The sequence below is a fragment of the Pteropus alecto genome, unplaced genomic scaffold (genome assembly GCF_000325575.1).
Source record: "Pteropus alecto unplaced genomic scaffold, ASM32557v1 scaffold20, whole genome shotgun sequence".
NCBI lineage: Eukaryota > Metazoa > Chordata > Mammalia > Chiroptera > Pteropodidae > Pteropus > Pteropus alecto.
The window spans coordinates 10,566,538-10,588,452 of NW_006436298.1; the positions used below are offsets into that span (position 1 = coordinate 10,566,538).

At 39.7% G+C, this 21,915-nt stretch overlaps 1 protein-coding gene across 2 annotated transcripts in view; it reads left to right on the forward strand.

The window, feature by feature from the left end:
- The window catches only part of SV2C (synaptic vesicle glycoprotein 2C), a 123,392-nt gene that overhangs the window by 34,674 nt on the left and 66,803 nt on the right, over positions 1-21,915 (forward strand). For both annotated transcript variants that reach the window (XM_006913154.1, XM_025047834.1), the window contains exons 2-3: positions 10,529-10,709; positions 17,185-17,336. In XM_006913154.1, the coding sequence (XP_006913216.1) occupies positions 10,529-10,709; positions 17,185-17,336 (333 nt within the window). The remainder of the gene's footprint in view (positions 1-10,528; positions 10,710-17,184; positions 17,337-21,915) is intronic.

Below are 21,915 nucleotides of genomic sequence, written 5' to 3' on the forward strand. Positions count from 1 at the left end.
ACCCAGGCTCCTACCCTTCTAACCTTCTCAACCTTCTCACGCTCTCTCCCACTCCAGGCCTTTCCGGGACTGTTATATATAGGTCTGAGAATAAGAGAAAATGCCATTCTGCCTGCCCATCCATCCTTTTCTTTATATTCTCCTTGTTTTTTGGTGTTTGTTTGTTTGTTTGTTTGTTTGTTTTGACACTCAACTAAAGCCCTGCTTCTTTCAATAAGCATTTCCTGATGATCAGCTATATTGATCATCGCCTTATTGATTTGCATGTAGTGTCTGCTGTCCTACTGTGGCCTGATCTAAACATCTTCCTTACTTGTTTATGACATTGGCCCTGTCAGACCTGCCCCCTCTTTTATTCTCTCTCTCTCTTAATTTTATCACAACTTATCCCAAGCCAGAATCCTCAGTGTCAGTTTTCACTCTTCCTTGCCTAATCGCTCAGTTTACAGGAACTGTGGATTCTGACTAAGAAAAGTACCTCCAGCCTTGTCACTCTTCCAAGCCCGCTACTTCTGCCTTGAGTCAGGCTGCCATTATTCCTTTCCTGGGCTACTTCTCAGTGATATTCCTTTAGCAAGTCTTTTTTTTTTTTTTTAATTTTTGGGGTGATGTTGGTTAATAACATTTTATAAGTTTCAGGTGTACAATTCTATAATGCATCATCTGTATATTGCATTGTGTGCTCACCACACAAAGTCCGGTCTCCCTCCATTACCATCTATTTGACCCCTTAACCCTCTCCATCCTCCCCCTCCACTCCCTTCGCCTCTGGTTACCACCATTCTGTTGTCTGTGTCTATGAGTTTGATTGTTTTGTTTGTTTGTTTGTTGCTTTCTATTTTACATACCACGTATGAATGAAACCATATGATTTGTGTCCTTTCGCATCTGCCTTATTTCACTTAACATGATACTCTCAAGATCATTCCATGTGGTCGCAAATGGCAGTATTTCATCTTTTCTTATGGCTGAGTAGTATTGCATTGTATATATGTACCACATCTTTATCTAATCATTCATCGAAGGGCACTTACGTTGTTTCCATGTCTTAGCTGCCATGAATAATGCTGCAATGAACATAGGAGTATATATATATTTATAATGTTCAAATAAGGGGTGTGGGAGCTGAAGATGATGCAAGAGAAAACACTCCATGGATAAGAAATGATTCCACCTTAACTACTCTGGCCTTATTTTTAAGTCTTCAAAGTTTCTATTTTGTTGACTGAGAATTCTTCTTTGCTGGGTGAAATGAGGGGGAACTTTGGCTCCCCTCAGAGGCTAGAGTGGCTACAAATAAATGTTCTCAAATTTTTCTAGTAGATACCCAGAAGAGGGATTGCTGAGTCATATGGTATCTCTATTCTTAATTTTTTGAGGTACCTCCATACTGTTTTTCAAGGTGGCTGTACAAATTTACATTATCAGCTATCCCCCACCCCCACCCAGGGTCAGGACTAGGGTGAAGAGAGTGAGGTACCTAGTGCACAAAGTTTAAGGAAGCACCCACTCTCAGGGTCAGGCAAGTGCAGAGTTGGCACCTAAGAGTGAGCACTTCCTTAAATTTTGTGCTCCAAGCACCTCGGGCCTCAATCGCTTGGTGTGGTCCAGGCTCTCTTCTCCCCAGCCCTCCCCTCAGTCTTCAATCCCTGCAGTTTATCCTTCACATAGTTGCCAAAATGAACTTCTCAGGTATGGATAATGTCCAGGCTTATTTTTAGATTACCAAAGGACAAAGGACAACTCCTTGGGTTGACTCCAACTTGTCTTCCAGCCTCAACTTTTGCTGCTCTCACCTCTGCAGAAGAACTAATATTCCACCCATACTGAACAACCTAGAGTCCCCTTGGTGTACTGTGCTCTGACACAACTCCAAACCTATGAACTTGATCTTCTTTTTGCCTTTGGAACTTTCCCCTTTTATGGAGAATTCTTACTCATTGTTTAAAACTCAGCATGACCCACTGTTATCTTCTATGGGAAGCTTCTCAGAATTCCCTGGAACTAATTAAGTCACTCCTTTCTTTTTTCCTCTTAAGCAAAATGTACTCACCTTAATTATATACCATGTGTTTTATTTAGTGGTGGTGGTGGTGATTTACCTATTTTTGATCTCCCAGGAAACCAAAGGTTTAAAGCCCCCGGTTCATATTAGAATCATGTGGGAAGTTTTTAAAAGTCCTGTTGCTTAAGTCCTACCTTAAATACAGAACGTCTGGAGGTGCAGCTGAGGCATCAGTGTTGTTGTTCTTAAAGCTCCCCAGGTGACTCTACTGTGCAGCTATTGACTGAAACCACTGCACCAGGCCGTGAGCTGCTTGAGAGTAAAGGCCACAACTGTTCCATGTTTCTGGACTTCTTCCCACTGCTCCATGCCCTTCTTCCCCATCCCCTTTCCTCATACCTTGCAAAATGCCTGGCTTACAGCAGGAGCTCAACAAGAGCTGTGGAATTAATGACCATCCGCTTTATTTGTAGGTCAGTGATTGGGGTTATTGGAAAAGGGTTCAGTCACTTACCACCTGTCTCCCACAGCACAGGCCTTGGAGTGGGGGAAGTTTGCAGAGACAGGGATCCCATTGTGTGGAACCGATATGTGATATCCATAGCACACCATAATGTGACTCACTACAATGCTCTTGATTCCTAATACTTCTTTCTTTATTGTTTTGAACACCAAGTGAGCTGTAATTGTGAGCTGCAGAGCCACACATGCAGAAAATATTTTAATATCTCTTCCCCTATCCAGTGGACATGCTGTATACTAGTCATTTGAGAAAAGATATAGAGGATAGATTGGGCTTCCTTATTAGAACTCTTCTTCTGCAGTTGGCTCACTGGATTCAGTGAAAGTGTCTTTGGGCTTTCACAGGCTGTTTAGCGCCCAGGAGGACTTAGGTAACAAGTAGTGATGTCGCTTGATATGGTATTACCCGCTTATGCAAGCAGATGCATCAGTCTCTGCCTGGACCAACGAACTTAAATGTCACACTTTCCAAATGTAACAGTCAGAGATGTTCTGTAGACTGCATCTGATATTTACAGTTCTTTCTAGCAAAGGTGAGCTGACTTTTGTTGCAGATATTCTCCATTGCAAATTAGAAAGGTTTTCTTTTTTTTTCATTTGTACATATGCCTTTGATATTATTACTTTCTTTATTTTGATTTTGTGAAAGTCCATAGATGTATTTGAACACATAATGTCACTTACCTGTGGCTACTAAAACTAGAAATTGGAAAAAGTGAAGGGTCGGCTGTAGGAGAAGTTTATCGATTATTTAAATAGTTTCAAGTTGCAAAACAATAAGTCTCTGAGATTTAAAAAATTAGATTACTTTTCCAATGTTGTTTCAGGTGACTTCTTTTCAGAAGTTGAGCTGAGGGAAGGCAAAAGCTATAATTTCACTTTCTACACTATTCTAAAGGCCACTCCCTTTCTTCCTGTTGTCTTTTCATCGCCATTTTGTCCTTTTCTTTCTTTCCCTCACACCAATAGTTACATTAGCTGTTGTTTTGTACTGAATAACTGTGTTTTACAGATAAAGTGCTAAATGCTTTATCCCACTTAATACCTCAAAAACCCTCTGAGGTAGGTCCTATTTTTGATCCCATTATACAGAGGAGAAAATTAAGGCACAAAGAAATTAAGTAATTTACCCAGGACTGAACAGCTAGTAGATGGTGGAACAAAAAGTCAGATCTAGGCCGTGTGTTTCAGAAGCCTGGGCTCTTAACTATTTGTTGCCTGACCTTGAAGTTCAGAGTGATCAACGGTAGTGGGATGAAGACGAAGGGTGTTGCACTTGGTTATGAAACAACAACAACAACAAAAGCCAGTTCTCTTTCTTCCCCGACCTCGACCCCATTGCTTTCATAATGGGTCCACTTTTCAGCATATTCAGTGAAATTTCTAAAAATTCAAGCACAGAATTTGAAACCAGTGGTGAAGAGAAACAGTATATTGTAGACACAGAGGGAGATGCTGCAGCCTTATTTGCGTTAGCTAGGTGCAGGGGCAGCTGGGGACAGATAGTGTTCCCTGGAATCAGCCTTTTATGGACTGCAGTGGGGTCTGGCTGAAGGATGGCCATATTCATAGTCACCCATTTTGGGGGCAGCAAGGAAGAGAGATTCCCCTCCCTCATCTTACTCCCCACCCCACCCCACCCCCCAGACAGAACACAAAGACTTAGCCAGCTTTGCAGTGCTGACCAACACCATTATCTAGAAACCCCTTCTAATTAAATCTGGAGTGGTAATTGGTCGATTGGTTAAAAAAAAAAGGTAATAGTACAGTTGGTAAAAGCAGGAAAATATCTAATATATATATGTACTTAAATATTGTGTTTTAAATATACAAGCATACATTTATTTGACCATCTTTGGATGCAGAAGCAAAGACTTTTATCTGAGAAGAGATTTTCAAGCTGAAGTGCCCCATTGTTTTTCTTGTAATACCATAGCCATTATATGGCTTTGATTTTCATTTTTAATTTTTTTAAAGTGGAGTGAGGGCTTAAAGACATGGATGTCTCAATCTGAGCACAGAATCTTTCAATTTTGTGAACTTTTTCAGTTTAGAGTTGTATTAATCACATTTATTTAATAACAATAATTTCCTTTTGCATCTAGTCTTCCCCACATCTTTCTTAAGTTAGTTTTTATAGAAGTAGCTCCAGTTCCTTTCATACTCATATTTCATTATTCACGTAATTGATGTTAAATGAAATACATAATTAATAACACGCAGAACTGACATAAACAAGTCGAGTGTAAATACAGTAAGCCTACAGTGCTGCTAGTGGAAGCAGAAGGAAGACGGTGAGTTCAAGGAGAAAGTTCAAAGAAGTAGTTTTCTGTGTTTGTGGATGGGCTGGTTAATCCATTGAGTTGGTTAAAAATTGGCTAAGTGGGCTTCTACTGTTGGTATAACTCAAGTTTGTGGGAGAAAACCCTACCTTTGGGAAGATAAATGCAGCTGCTTCTTGTGTAAAGAGTAATATCTAAAAAGTAATGAGCACAATTTAGGCAATAAAGTGTTTTTTCTTAATTCTGTGACTACAATAGATTGTATGATATTATTCATTTCAACAACCATTTCCAGAACAGTTATTGTTATTCTTAAAGATTTATGTTTTTTTTACTTTGACTTATAATTTCTTTTAACCTAAGAAAACCCCTTATAAAAGGTGAGTGCAATCATCGCCTCGTGGACGTTATTTATTTATCATTGAATTTAAAATACCAGCACAAAATGTTTTTCACTGAAAATCAATTTGTGAATAAATAGTGCAGTGAACTATAGAGTAATACATTATCCATGGATAACTGAAGTACTTAAAATAATTTTTTAAAGCTTACAGGCTAAAAATCACTATGAGAAAAACATAATGTAGACCATTTCTTAAAATGTTCTGTTCAGTTTAAATATGGTTTAAAATGGTGCTGGGGGAAAAGATGTGGCCCCTTAGGGATTGTCAGAAAGAATCTAAAGCAGCTTAGCAAAGAGACAGAAATGGAAATATAATATTTGTCAGGAGAATTGAGGGTATGATTAAATAAAATGGAATCAGCCCCCATGTTAGAAATACCTTAATGGGGAAGTCATGCTTGAGGCCCCTTTTATCTTCTGAAAGGCAAGAGGCTAGGCTGCCAAGAATGGCCTGAGCCCAGCTGTGGGGAGGAGTCGAGTGAGCCTCAGACTGTGTTTATTTCTCAGGTCAGCTTCAACATCCTGAAAGCCTAGCTAAAATGAAATCTTCATTAGATTCATGAAGGGATCCAGGAATCATAGCCTGGCCTCTCAACATGGGAGGCCTGCCTCTAGTCCTGAGGGAGGCAGGTCCTAGGAGGGGCCTGGAGTTGCTGCTTGCCCTTTGGAGGGAGATCTTGCTCATTCTGTGTTGTTGGCATTAACATATTCTGGAGCCTGCATCTTCTCCTTTCAAATATGTATTAGACAAATACAAACTTTAAGTAGAAAACAAAAACAAAACATAGATTATGTGTTATAATGGAAAGCACACCAGCCTAAAAGTGCTTTAAAATCTGAGTGCACCCAGATCATGTGGGGATCTTGTTCCAATGCGGATTCTGAGTCTGTAGGACCAGAGTAGAGCCTTAGAGCATTTCTAGCAAGTTCCCCCAGTGTGCCGGTGCTGTTAGTCTAGGGGTCATACTCTGAGGAGCAAGGATCTAGAAAACCTGATTTAAAATACTGGCTTCTCACAGCCTCAGTTTTTCCACATGTAAAATAAGGGACTTTGAACTAAAATACCTTTTAATTCTGACCATTAGCAGCATCATGAAGAGTGGAAAGCTAAGAAGGATGGTCTATATCAAGAACACATCTTTGCTCTGAGTTTTCAAGGACTCCCATCATAACATTGTGAAGACTACATGAAAATATAAAACAAACAAGGCAGGAAGTACAGTTTGTCTTCTGACAATTCAGAGTGTTTCCAGTTTTATTCACCTTGTGCCTTCGCTAACATTGAAAGGTTTGAATTTAATTAGATCACATGATCAATCAATGACCCTTCTAATTGTGCTGTTTGTCTCAAATAAGCTCCTGGGTAGGCTTAATTCTGTTCATAGCATGCTCAGTGGAACAGTCTAAGCACCAATAATAATCCAACATAGGCACAAAAGATTATTATCTTTAGATCTGAAACATATTTTTAACCCAAGTAGAACCACAGCTTAATACTACATTATTTTTTTCTAAATCTGTCAGTTGTGGAGGAAGTTAATTCCATCTTGAAATCTTCCTTATCCCTCAGAATCAGCTCAGGTATTTCCTCCTTACCGAAACTTTCTCAGAGCCCACAGTCACAATTAGTAGCCACCTCCTGCCCCTCTGTTCCCAGTTACGCCTTCCTTCAATAGGGCATCTCGGTTAGGCTCATTCAGTTATGTGTTTATTGTCTCACTCACTGAATTACGAGCTCTTTAAGCCATCTTGATGAAGCAGAAAGAGACCTTGGGTACTTGGAGCCCAGGTATCTGAGTGAGTACTTCGGCACAATCCTATCCTGGTCATATGTCTCCAGGAGGCTATGTACGTTTCTGGTCTGGATGCCCCTCTCTGTAATGGCCATGATCAGATGTTGTTGGGAGGGTTGTAGGAAGTAATGAGAGTGAAACTGTCTCCTTCCTCTCCTGGCTTAGAGTAGGCATCGGACACACGTTTGCTGTGTTTTACTTTCTCCAAGGCCAGGGATCACGACTTATAAATCCTTATATTTCTAGCATTTCAGGAAAAGTCATGCATAGTAGGCACTCAACAAATTCTTTAAAATTGAATTTAATATCCTCTCTCATAAAGAAATTGAGATGTGTTTATTTTAGGCATAGAAATAATACAAGAAAGAGAAAAATTCTTTGGTTTTCTCTTAATAGCTTTTCTGAAATATATGAAATGTATTTTGAAGTAGTTATTCAAATTCTGACAGATTTATTTCTGGTTTGCTTAGTTTAAGTATGCTACACACAAGAGGAGAAAAGATAAACACTACAGAGGAAAAAATAAAACCGCCTGTATTTAATAGGCAGTTCCTATAGGGTATCCAGTTTTATAAATTTATATGTACAAACTTGCGGGTAGAATCAGAGGAAAATGATAATAGTTACCTTTGAGAAGAGGGTCAGGATGAAAGAGAAGGAGACTTTTATTTTCATCTTATACATTGCTACATGGTTTGAATTTTTGGCCATGTAGGCATATTTGTTTGTTTAAATATATGTTAATAGGGATATCTGGGGGAACTGAAGGATGGGCCGTTTACATTTGACTCTTTTGTATATTAAAACTCCTATAAATGTTATTTTTAAGCTTTATTTTTCAAATGGCTTAAGTACAAGGTGAGAATGACAAATGAGGGTTTTCTGCTTCCTGTCAAGTCCCTATGCTGTCTCCATCACCAAAGTCCAGGGCAAGCTCAGTGAGCTCAGCCTCTACTACCTCTGAGCTTGTGGAAGCTCCTGGGATGGGGCCGTGTCCTCACGCTTCTGCTGGGCGGGGAGATCCAACACCCAACTTTGAGCCCTTAAAGTGCTGGAATCACCGCTTCATAAAGCCATGATATGGATTAGTGAAGACGAAGAGGCTGCAGACGACTGCAGAGAAGAAGGGAAATAACAGGAAAGAGAGGCCCCCTCAGCAGAAGCATCATCTCTCCCATTCGGGAAAAGCCAGGGACTTGCCCTCCTCTGGACTGTAGTGCCGGAGCCTCTTCTTTTTTAGCAAGAGATTAGATTTTGATTTTTCCTCTGGCGTCGCTGAGCTATTTTCAGCATTGACTCCCCTTACTACCCCTTTCCCCCACTGAGGGTTACTAATGCGCCCATTTGGAACGTTTTAGAAGGAGTAGTGCACCTCTTGTCCTATGTCAGGGTAGAATGAAGCAGCATTTTCCCCTAGCTCCTGTCTATCATTTTCTGCTACTCCAGACTTAACTAACTCTATGAGTATAGTGCCCAGAGAGAAGGCACCTCAGAGACATTTGATGTACTACTTCCAGTTCTAGACGGCACCCGCATACAGGAGCTTGGACAAACTGGGATGTTTTCACAGGAGGACAGCCAGGATCCACATTATACAAAGAACTGCTGACAAACTGGGATATAGTCACCACTCACTTTTCTGTGGTCAAATCATTAACTTCTCTGTGTCTCAGTTTCCTCACCAGCGAACTGGGCTTCCATGGTATTAACCTCCAAGCGTTGTCATTAGGATTAAATAAGATAATTCACACAAACACTTAGAACTGGTAATGGTTCAGCAAGTGCTAGGGACCATTTTTTGTTCCTGGAGCTCCAAGATAGACTCCCATGTTTTCAGATTACAGATACAGATCCTTAAAGATACATACATTATTATGAACAAGTTTAGCAACTGATTATTCTGAAAGACACAAGTGGCAAACTTGAGCTTCTTATTGCGGTAAATAAGAGATATGCTGCACATGCATTTCTCCAAGTGAATCTGTCTGCTTTTGGAATTCCTTTGTCTTCTGCTGATACAGTCTTTGAAATGTCTTTAGACATGAATCGGGCCTCATAATATGAGTAATCTGTTTATTGAGAAGCACGGTATGTAGTCAGCCCCGTAGTACAGAGTAAAATACGCCATCTGCACTCAGGCAAGGATGACCAGCACCTCTTTGCAGTACCCCGGTCTGAATAAAGACAGCTTTTATTTTGTCTAATTGTACAAATTGCTCCAACACTGGTCATTCACTGATTCATTGTAGCTGTCTGCACTGGATTATCTATCTGCAAAGCACCATTTGCACGTCATTGATGTGAGGATCACCAGACTTTGCCAAATGTCTTCCTTCTTGGTCTCATGTTGATCCATTAACTGTGTGTCAAGCAAACAAATTTGGGGTGAATGTTTAAAAAGAGTATTTCCCAAACTAGTCTAAAGCAATAAATAAATTAGTGGGATTTTTTTTTTTTTTTTAAGCTTCTTACTTAGATGCTTCTGGATATCTTGAATGCGCTTTTGAAAAGGGACTGTTCAAATGGTGCTTTGCTAAAGCAAGGGAAAGCAGAAATGGATGAAAGATGTAGCAGCTTATTTAACACCACATCCAGAAATAACAAACTTTCATTACTAACTATGCCATTTCCCCCAGACATTGCACACTCTGTTAGAAACCTCCCTGGAGTAACATCTGCCATATCTAACGTTATTTCCTCCTGAGACAGATTCTGGGCAGAGCTTCTAGGGACCTGGTTTTTTAGAAGCAAGTAAATTAGAAAATTCAAGTGTATACTCACAGTGACGCAAGAGGGGCAGCTATCTAACTCTTGATTTTCCGTTTGTTTCCCTTTTAGAAGAAAAGCCAACCATGTTAAGTTCCCAAATGACTGACAGCTATATCCCTTCTCCTCAGGCTCCTTAAACTCCTGACTCCAAGAAAAAGTTTTCTCTTGTGAGCAGAGCTTGAGCCTATTTTAAGATTAATTCTTGTAATTTCTAAACTCACCTTCCCTGTTTTCCTTCCCAAGAAAGGGCCAGGGCTTTCAGAAGGGAATAGAGAGAAAGAACCCATGGAATCCTCTAGAAGATCCCTAAGGGCCTGACCTTAGCCCAGGTCATTTGCTACAGAAAGACACTTCAAGCAAACTGAAGAATCTGCTTTGACATGAGAGCCCTTGTTCCATCTTGGCCTTGTCATGGTACTGAGCATGGCATTCAAACCAAAGGTGACATGACCATGAATCAAATTCCAGGATTATTCTGTGTGGGGACTCTTTATACCTACCCGTTACCATGATGCTGGTGAGAACATGATCGTTTTGTCTTTCGTTTTTGCCATTGATCGTGGCAGCAGAAGGTAGCCCACAGAGCTTACTTTCCAACTTGAAAGCTGATTTGTGAGTCCTAAAGGGTATATTTTTAAGGAAAATTTTCCCCATGCAAAATGCTGGAATGTATTTTGTCCCTTGTTTATTTGCTGTTACATGTGTCGTTTACTCTCAATCTCTTATGTGTTTCTTTGTTTTCTGTGTGTTGCAGGCAGCATAGTGTACCTCGGGATGATGGTGGGGGCGTTCTTCTGGGGAGGACTGGCAGACAAAGTGGGAAGGAAACAGTCTCTTCTGATTTGCATGTCTGTCAACGGATTCTTTGCCTTCCTTTCTTCATTTGTTCAAGGTTATGGCTTCTTTCTCTTCTGTCGCTTACTTTCTGGATTCGGGTAAGGTTTTCTCCTTCATATTTTATAGTAATGCATTTATTCTTCATAATTGTACATGTTCTCTACCCTAGAGGACCCTATTACCAAGAAATTGTCCCTTAACATCTCCTTCCTTATCTTCATTGTCACTCTTAGGAGCCACAGTGCTTGTTCTTAGAAATATAAAGATCAGCCTTTAAATCCAGAAGAGAAGGGAATACACGTCTGTGTTCTCGTGGCTGATTCTTTTAGCGTTTTACTTTTAGGAAATTGGTATTGTTTTAAATGGAATGCTGTTTCTATAGAGAGCACGTTTATAAATGTATTTTTCTTCTGAAAATTTAATTTAAGCAAGAAATAGCTCTGGTCCTACATTAAGAACTAATTAAAGGTTCAAACTATTTAGACATGCTCTTAAATCCATGATAACAGTGTCTCAAATAAACGTTTGTTTGTTTTTTAATTGATCTATGTTAACAGCATATTTAACTAGGTAGGAAGTCTGCTTCCTGAGATGTAATAAGTTCCTGACTTCTGTTGAATTACGGAAGTTGTACTGTTAGCCAAGTGCAATGGCATAGTATAACCAATGGTGTAGTCATTTTCTTTAGAGAACATGAATCACTTATTGCTATTCTAAGTGAATCCTCAGCTTATAAATATCCAATAGTTAAATTAGGAGAGTCCAAGAAACTGCTTCGATAAGGGAAAAATAGTAAAAATCTAAATTTCTAATTCGTGCTTGAGAACTTTATTTTCATTAGAGAGACATTCTAAGGTGTCTAGCATAAGATGAATCTATAGGTGTCATATAAAATAAGAAAGAGAAAAAAGAAAGGGAAGAAGACAATACCGGGTGATGAATATGAGAAGCACATCAGCTCTGGTTGTTGATGGTACCCACACAACAAAACACAATTTTGTCAAAAGAGAGGAGCAGGGAACTACCACATGTCTTCTTAATTATATATAGTAGTACTTTCAAATTAGAGCTAAGGTTAGTAAGGATGTACAGTACCAGAGAGAAAGACTATATAAGTGAATTGCTTCAAGAGTGTAAAGATTTCCCCATGCAGACTGATGGTCACTTTTATAATTCATTCAAAATAATTTATATCGTTTTCTGCCACAAGATTTGTGCACACATTGAGACTGGTGGATTAGCCACAAATTTTTCTGATGTTATTTTTAATCTTCTTATAGCCCCTCATATACTACATTGTTCACAGTGAGTACTTTGCAAATATGAAACTAAGCTGCACAGATGTCAAGACACTTCCTCAGTGTGAATGCATTTCAGTAAATAGTTTTAGTAAATCTAGAGGGTTGGAAAGTTTGGCAAAGGTGTAAAAATATTTTTCCCTTGGAAAAAAATGATCAGAATCAATAATTGCTTTGTAATGATGGAAAAAGGGGTCTTTTCAGAAGAGGGGACCTTTGGTGCTCAGAGATCTGTGTGAGATTGGCTACATACACTGAAGACTTGGGGAGGTAATTTGGCTCATGGATTCAAGGGGATTCAATGGGCCTAATTTTCAGTGAATTGAAATACCTAAGGAAAAACAAGTGTTACGTGAGGCTATTTGTTAAAGTACCTTCTCAGGGTCCATAGGCTAAAACAACCTCGCTACCAGAAAGGCCAAGACTTCCTTCTGCTTTCTATTATCTATGTGTTACCATATGCCTGTCAGGAGAAAGCTAATAGCTTGTGTTCTAAACTTTCCAGTCCTTTCCATTTACAGTCTTATCCAGGAAATTTCAAACCATATCCACAGACTCAAAATTACCTGACTGTGGTCAAATTATAATGGCTATGTTAATTGCCAATCTGGGTTGCGACATGGTCAACCCAATTGATTGCAGAGAAAAGGGCCATTATGGTGGCTGCAAAATATTTGAAACTAATAGACTGTCCAGAAGCTAATTCAAGGGCAGTATAGAAATATAAAGATCAGCCTTTAAATCCAAGCAGTCTCTACTAGAAGCAGAGACTACTTGGGTATACTCATGGCATCATCTTCTTCCCTGTCACAGACAAAAAAATTTTCAGCCGTCAGCTCAGGGCTGCTGACCTCTAAATAACATAATTTACCTGGCAAAGCACAGACTGTGTATTGCTAACTCAGCTAGGCTCTCTAAATTGTTATACCAGAGGTGAACACACTGTACCTTTGGGAAGTTGGCACAGGAATGGGAGTCCAGAAACCCAAGTTCACTTACACTCAATCAATTCCCAGACTTGAGCCAGTTTATAAAGAACCCCTTGAATGAAGGGGATACTAAGTCTCCTTGAGGAAGGGCCCTGGTACACTTCTGAAAATTTATGCTGTTAATCTTTCTCCCAGCCTTTCCCAAGGGACCTATGGCCTTTTACCAGGTTTACTGTTCATGAGGGAAAAGGAAACAATCAGGCTTTTCAGGGCTTATTAACTAGGCACTAGCTCTGAACTGACACTAATTCCAGGAGACCCAAAGTGTCACTGTGGTCCACCAATCAGAATAGGGACTTATGGAGGTCGGGTGATCAATGGAGTTTTAGTTCAGGTCTGCCTCAAAGTGGGTTCAGTGAGTCCCTGAATCCATCCTGTGGTTATTTCCCAGTTACCATTCTACTGACAGAATCTTGACATTGATACAGCACCTGTTCACCAGTTCCGCTCACTGGAAATCTCAGAGGAGAAAGAGAATTTCTGGGGCATAGTCCAAACTCTTCATTTTGCAGATTAAGGTTTAGTGATAGAAACAGGAATGAACAGCTAGGATTTAAGTTGCAATTAAATCCTCTTGAACTAGCGACTCTGTAAACAAGTAAACTGTGCATTCTGAATCCAGGGTTAAGATATATTTATGTTGATTTTATTGCAAGTGCCATAGGTTGCTCTATCTTATTTCATTACTGAAGCATCATTAGCAGCACTATGTTATATTCCTGTTTCTGCAGGTAACAATGACTGGAAGGGATTCTTGTTTTAGCCTGAAGTCTACCTGGGCTTATGGTTTCATTGGCTCTAAATGTGCTTTCCTCTTAATTCACCACACCAAGTCATGAGTATATATTTTCTTAGAAACATAAATATGTCCAGTTGCCAAATTCTGTGTGACTTTAAATATTCATTCAATACAAAGAATGATTTTCCTTCCAGAGACAACAGTGTTTTGTAGGAATGAGGTATAGGACATCACCAATTATTCATGTCTCTCACTTTTGTAAGTGAATCTCACTCCAAGGGACAGATACTTCCCTCTCCTCTTTTGTTACAGAAAATTAGAAAGATGGGAAATGGAGTTGACACCATTGATTCATTTTCATTTGCCCGGAATTAAATTATTTGTTTCCAGCCACTGTTAATTACGGGAATGATAATGCTTCAGATGCTGGGCAATGTCAGAGTTGGGAACTGCTCACGGATGGCCTGGCACTGCTGAGCATGAAGGTCAGGAGAAAAAATATAACAGCAACAGACATTAAAATGAAATTTCAATGTGTCTGTCTATCGTAAGTGAATGGTCACTTCTCCCTCTGCAAATGGAACCTCACAAATGCATTCTTCACAGCTCTTTGCAATATCTATCCATTCGCTGTATTAAGTTACAATAACCAGAATGCCTTTGCTTTGTAGAAATATGATCACCGTTAACTGGAATCCTTCAAAATGTTTTGTATGTAGCATCTCATTTATTTCTGCAAATTTAAAAAATAATTAGATATGCAAAAATATTATGCCTTTCTTAAACTAGAAAATTGAGGCACAGATAGATTGACTTCCAAATGTTCAATAGACCCCGAGGTTTTAGTCTAATTCTAAACTATAATGCTTCTCTTCAAAGTAGTCTTTCTCGTAAGATATGTTTTACTTCCTTATCATTATTGGAAAAATGAAGACCCATTTAAAATGTTTCAAATTTTTTAAAGTATGTTGTATCAAGCACCTATATAGTGCTTGCCTTGTGAGAGAGGCTGTGTTAAGCGCTTTATAAATATTGACTCAAAAACCTTATGGTGACCCTATGAGGAAGATACTATTTATTCTACGCACTTTATGGATGAGGCAATTGAGGCACAGAGAGGTTAAGTAATTGTTCAAGGTCATACAGTAGGTGCTGTAGTCATACCCAGGCAATCTGGCTACATAGTCTATGCTCATAATCACCAGGCCGTGCTGTCTCAGATTCAACAAGAAATATCTCTGATTTTATATAACACATGATAGGCACTAAATAAATGTTTTGAACTGACCAGTTCAGGAAGATTTCTGATTTAGAGAATCAAAATAGAAAGACTTCTCCCAATATGGAAGATGAGGCAACAGACTAAATTAGCTTTAATCCAAAAATAATTGCAAACTTAAATTATAAACAGTGAGTCAATGTTTTCTTAGGCCCATGTTGTCCAACTGGCCACAAGTAGCTCCCAAGCACTTGAAATATGGCCAAATTAAGATGTGCTATAAGTGCAAAATACATAGCACTAGATTTCAAAGGCTTAACACATGTAAAAGAATGCAAAGTATCTCATTAATTACTGATCACATGTCAAATCATAATATTTGGCTATATGGAATATATATAAATGAATATATATTAAAATTAACTTTACATGATTTTGTCACCATGTTTTATTGTCTTTTCTAGAAAATATATGTGGCCCGTGTGGTATTTCTATTGGAAAGCACTGTCTTAGACAATGCCTTTTATGAGACTGGCCAGCATACACGTTGACCTTTTTGGCATACTTTATTTCCCAGCATACCCTTTGGCAAAAGTGCTGTTGATATCAAGAGAGAAGTAATAGAGCAAAAAAATTTTCAGACTCACAATGTGTAATTGTGAAAAATTAGCCATATGCTAATGCCTCAATTGCCTCTTTAGAATTGACTCTGTCAGCTCCTTGAGGACAAGAACTGTGTTCTTCATGTATGTACCTCCAACAACTGGTGGTGTACCTGGCCTAGAGTTTGGCTGGGTTAAGGGATGGCTGAGAGGGTGATGAATGGATGGGTAAATGGCAGGTGTGTGGGAGGGTGAGTAGAGGAATGGCTAAGTAGATGTGTACAGGAAGTAGCTGGAAAATTCTGCATATTTTTATCATCATTTCTTGCAGTTTATCATATTGATCATCACTATCTGTATTCGTGATACCGTTTAGGTGCTGTGTGAATGAATGCATTCTTCCAGCTCTCTCAATAGCATGATTAATTTTTTCCCAGGAAGCATTAGAATCCTGATCTATGACTCTACCTTTTCCCCCAGCTGCTGTGGATGCATAGACTTCTATAAGTTGGGGTGGCGGGGAGGGGTGTTTAAGGCACCAATCTGATGACAAACAAGGCCTAAGGGAGTTGGATTGAAGCCATATTTTCTTAGAAACACCACTTTTACCCAAATTATATGTTTACATCTCAATGTTTTTTTAGAATAGTCACTTTCCACTAATAATTCTAGTCATAGTTTATATAATATTGATAAAATAACAATTACCCATATCAAAGAATATTATTCTTTAAATTGTGGCTTTGGCAATTAGAGGACTAAAGCCATCCAAACTACCCATCCTTTAGCACTGCTACTGGGGATAGGAGATCCCCATTCTTGATTTGATGATTGGTTCGGTGACCAGTGAGTGTTCTTTTATTTCTATCTTGAGTACTCAAAATAAACATATGCATTCTAATCAATATAGCAATCTCATTTTCTGTGCCAACCCAGCACATTCAGAGACCATTAGCTCTATGGCTCATCTCCCTAAAATGAACAAATTTTTATTCTATAGACCCTCATTTGAGAACCCTTAGCCTGAATAGAAACCACTGATTATATTGTCTCTCCAGAGCTCAGCTAGCATCTCATAATTACTCTGACTGGAAGGAAGCATTGTACCCCATTCTGTTGGTATCTAAACCAACAGCTCCTTATTTGATTCTACCAGGGCCCCTTTGATATGTACTCATTCAGCAGTGAATCTAAGAAGTAACTCCATCGATCCTATGTTTGTCGATACATCAGTCTGTTTGGGCTACAGGACCAGCTGCTGCAGGGTAGCAGCAAGGAAGTACAGTTGCAGACAGCCTCCCAGAAGTGTTTAAAGCTGTTTTCACAGTCACCACGTCACCAGTGGGACATAGTATCTTTTTAAAATTAAAACGTTTGCTAAATCAATCAAATATTTTGATTTTTTTTTTTTTTTTTACAAATATCGTGAAATATTCAACACTGAGCAGCAGAAAGCCCATCAGAATCTTATGCTAAGCTCTATAAACCACATGGGTAGGTCACTGCTGCCACCTTTTGGTAACATAGATTAATTGCAGGTTCAAGGTTTTGAAGGGATGCAAAACCTATCCTAAACATAGAGATTATAATATTAAACTTATAAAATGATAGCATATATACATTCCTCGGTATGCTAAGAGAGAGAGCATGTGTTGCTAAAGCTGCATCTGCATCTCACACGGCTATGCAGGACCTGGTTTCACGTGTCCTCTGTACCTCTTGGCAGGATTGGAGGAGCCATTCCTACTGTGTTCTCCTACTTTGCTGAAGTGCTGGCCCGAGAGAAGCGGGGCGAGCATCTGAGCTGGCTCTGCATGTTCTGGATGATTGGCGGCATCTATGCCTCTGCCATGGCCTGGGCCATCATCCCGCATTACGGTAAGAGGCTGGCCTTGCACCAGCTGGGTGGTCACCTTGTTTTACTTCAGCCTCCACTCCCATCCCTTTTCTCTCTTGTTAGAGCCAGTTCGAGAACAACACTGTCCTCATCATGTTTCTCTCTTTTGTAATACCTAGAATTTTTTTCCACTTCTACAGAGATCTGTATAAGGTAAGACTGCGCAATGGCCGGTTAGGAATATTATTACATTTTACTATTTTTAGAGCCATTGCTTTCTTTCGTTTCCTATGTACTATCAACTCTGAGGTCCCCACCCAAGTGGACGTGAGAGGATACACAGATCATAACAGCATATAAGGCAACATGACTTACAGTTGTTTTGGGGACCGTCATACACATCAGACACACACAAGTGCCTTTATTTATCATCCCTGGGCCCAAAGCTCGGCCCCATGTCAGGCCCACTCTTCCGGTAGCTCAGAACTGGGATGGCAGCAGGAAGAGTTCTGTCTTGTCATGGACCATCAATTTGCTGAACTTAACAGGTAACTCTGCTGTCCTTGCTCTGCAGATCCCCTCCTCAGTTTCTCCCAAGCACTTATCCTGCCTTCTCAAAATACTTGAAGGTTTCATGTTTCTGAGCAGTATTCTCCCACTCAGAACCCACAAGTTCCCAGTTTCTCACCCACAGTGAAATTCAGGGATAGGTTAACAGAATCCGGAAAATGGATTTAATAGAAAATGGATTTAAAGAAAAGTGGGGAGAGGTGTTCTGGTTATATTCGTGTGTGTGTGTGTGTGTGTGTGTGTGTGCACGCACGCGCGCAAACAGGCTGAAGTTTGCAAAATATGAATACAATATAAAACTACATGTGACGCAAAAACTCACTCTTTGTTCTAAAATGTAATCGTGTAGTTTGTATGAATACAATATAAAACTACATGTGACGCAAAAACTCACTCTTTGTTCTAAAATGTAATCAATCTAAAATTTAGATTTCAAAAATTCACTTTTCTTTTCTATTTTTCTGTCCTTTTTTTTAAGCACAGAGCAATTTTTTATTATGAAACAGTTCTGTTAGGGAACAATCAAGTGAATTCAACTCATTGCTAAAAGCAAAGACAAGACAGACTTTAGTATTCAGATGTGTTGTAATTTATTTTAAAATACTGAGTTATAAAATTCATGTTGTCATACTCTCTTTTAATAAACCTAAAAAGTTCCATGCTAACTAAAATTGTGTTTAGCAACAACAAAAACAATACATAAGGAATTGGTTACTTGGCCCCAAGAGAACTTTTCTTTGTCAAACATGTAGGTTGAGGGTGGAGTGCCAAGCTTAAGTGATGAGCTTACCTTTTTTAGACTCTGTTCACTTCTAGGCCAGAGATGCCCTCATTTAGGCAGTTGCCCATATCCATCATGAGGCTTGTCTTCTGCCACCACCTAAGGAATTAAAGTTGTTTCTTCTCCTCCATCTGGGACCTGAGGACTTCAGCCACCTGGAATCTTCCTCTGTAGGGCAACATCTAACTCCCATCCAACACAGCTGGCCATTCGGAATGAAAAAGCCACTTTACTGCCATGCGAGGGATTGCTTCTTAAACTCATAACTCAAAGATCGACTTCTGCAGTCTGTGTGTTTCCACCAGGCCTGGGCATGGTTGCTTTTGTTTTTGTTTTTGTTTTTCCTCACTAGACTTTTCATCCTCAGGCTCCTGACATTCACATGTCCCTGCCCTGGAACTGTGTATGGAAGGCTCCAGATTTTGTCTCTGGTCTTGCCGTCAGTCAGTGACTGATCCACGAAAATTTAGCATGATCTCCACTTTTATTTTTATCAAGCGTACATAATATATTCTTGTTTACAGCAAAAAGAGCTGCCTAATCCATTTATGACTGGAAAGAGGGGAGCTTGTGAATCATAAACAATGAGTGAAGAGTTACAATCACAATACAACAAAATTAAATGTATCTGAGGCTGCCATTAGTTTCTATGTTGAAAGAACCTTGAGAAATAATGACCTGGTTAAGAAATCAGAAATGGACTATTAAAACCTTATGCCCATGCTTTACTGAAGGCTTTCTATGCCAGAGGTATGGCAAATATAGAAAATTATTGCAATCAATCCTATATATATATTAGAATCAACAGGAGAGATTTTTTAACTATCCATGCTGATTTCATTTTTATACTCTTGTAACTTGAAGAGCTTTAATTTTTCAAAATAAGAGTTTAAGTTTAAAAATCCTATGCTGAGGTTTCTGAGGGATGATGATGTTCTGTATTTTGATGGGGGAGGGTGGGGTTTCAGAGGTATTCATTTATAAAAACTCATTAAGATTTGTGCATCTCACTATATGGATGTTATACTTTTTCATAAACACTTTTTTTTAGTGGAGGAGCTAAGATTTTTTCTGAATATGCTTTTATTTTTATTTTTTAAAATTTTTCAATTACAGTTGACATTTAATATTATATTAGTTTCAGGTGTACAGCATAGCAGTTAGACATTTACATAATTTATGAAATGATTGCCCTGATTAGTCTAGTAGTCACCTAGCACTATACATGATTATTATAATATTATTAACTATATTCCCTAGGCTATATTTCACGTCCCCATGACTATTTTATAACTAACAATTTGTACTTCTTAATCCCATCATCTCTTTCACTCAGCCCCCCAATCCCCCTCCCATCTGGCAATCACCAGTTTGTTCTCTGTATTGTCAGTCTGTTTCTGTTTTCATAAACATTTTTTAATAAATGTTTACCATTTCTACCACTCGCTGAAAATACCCATGCTAGGGTCCTACCCCAGTTCAATCAAATCAGATTCTCTGGGCTGGGGCCTCAGCATGGGTCATTTTTATAGCCCCCAGGTAGTTCTCTCATGCAGCCTGGTTTGAGATTCTTCAGCTCCCTACCTCTCCCAGTGGGTGATCTCGGAAGCTCCTGGGACTCCATCATGTACATACATGGGGGTCTATGAATGAGAGCAAAGAGACGCATGGCCTGACCTGCACGGTCTACTTGCTCAGTCCATGTTTGAGTTTCAGTATTGTTGGTTTCATCCAGGCTAAAGGGCTCTTCCGCTTTAAAGTTTAGAATCACACTTCAAAAGTGACTTTGACATCTAGATATCTCTTCTTTTCCATGACACATCTTTTTACTTTACTTAAAATAAACAAGAGATTAAAATCCATCCACTCGCTTTGCAGCCTCTGAAAAAATAAAAAGCTTTCTATTTTTCCCTGAAATTTTGTGGTGATGCCGCAGCCCATAAAAACAACAGCAGGCAGGTCCCAAGCCTTCATCCTCTGTCACTCAGGGGACCTCTGAGCTCTGTCACCTGTATTGAGTTGTCATCCAGTAGGGAAGGAATTCCGGGCATGATAAAATGACTCAAAGCCAGGTCTTGCTCCTTCTCACATTGCTAATAGGAATTTCTCCAGAGAGAAAGAATCAGTAATTGGCATCCACATGGCAAGTATTCCAAATGATGAATGATGCACATAGCCGCGAGGGAAGAAGGAGCCCTTCCGTATTTCTCAGTGTTGCCTTTCTGCATTTGTGGAAAAGTGATCAGTGCACAAAGCCCTGAGCCTGATGCCATGAGACTTGAATTCTTGCTCCAAGCAGGCTTCATCAGAAGCCTGGTAGACCTTGGGCTGATCACTAAGGATGCCGGAAGGAAATCTGGAAGGATTCTAATGAAGTTAGACACAACACCAGATGGGTGTTTGGGTTGCTGCAAGGGCTGACAAGCTGTGGGCTGAGCCAGGAGTTCCTGATGGACACTGGGATCCACCTGGCCTGCCGAGGCTGGGTTTCTGTACCAGCATCACATAATGATGGTGCTTTACCTTCCTGTCACTGTTCTTAGGGCTGAAAATTTCCCTGGAGACAAAGGGTGGCCAAAATCTAAAGGTTTCCAACATAAAATTACCTCGCCCATTCTGACAAAACCTTAGGAGGCAGAGTCCTTGGATGTCATCACACCCTCTCCCTTGTGACCAGCTCCTTCCTTTCAGAGGCTTCTAGGCTCTTTCTCCTTCTGTGGCAAAGAGCAGTTCCCGTGGAGCAGGAGAGGACAAGAGAACAGCCAATCCAGAAAAAAATAATGCTCTTGCCTCAGAAATCAGGTCTTAGCAACAACTGAGGCTAGGTGCTTAGAAAGTGTGGCTCTTCTTGAAGCCCTCAGCTTCTGACTACAGTGGGCATCGGCTACTGGTTCACAAAAGAGCAAGCACTAGGTGCAAAAGCAAATAGTATGGATGTAAAGGTTTTCATTTAAGCCTTTCTTCCCTGTTCTACATCCCCTAGCAATCAGGACACTTCAGCATTTACTGGGAGCCCAGTGCTTCAAGGGAAAAATGGGACTGGGGGCTGAATCACAGGCACTTTCTTTCCTTGGCTGAGAGCTTTTGTTCAGGCCCAGGCTTTGGCATTACTTCTGATTGCAGTGCTATCCATTCTGCTCCATTAAACCCTCTGTCGTCATTTTCTCTTTTAAATTTGCGTGCGAATCAGATGAGGTGTTGTCCCCTACTGAGGTGCATAATAGTGTGCAGCAAGGACATTCAATTAACTAAGGGGGAAGGTTCTCCTT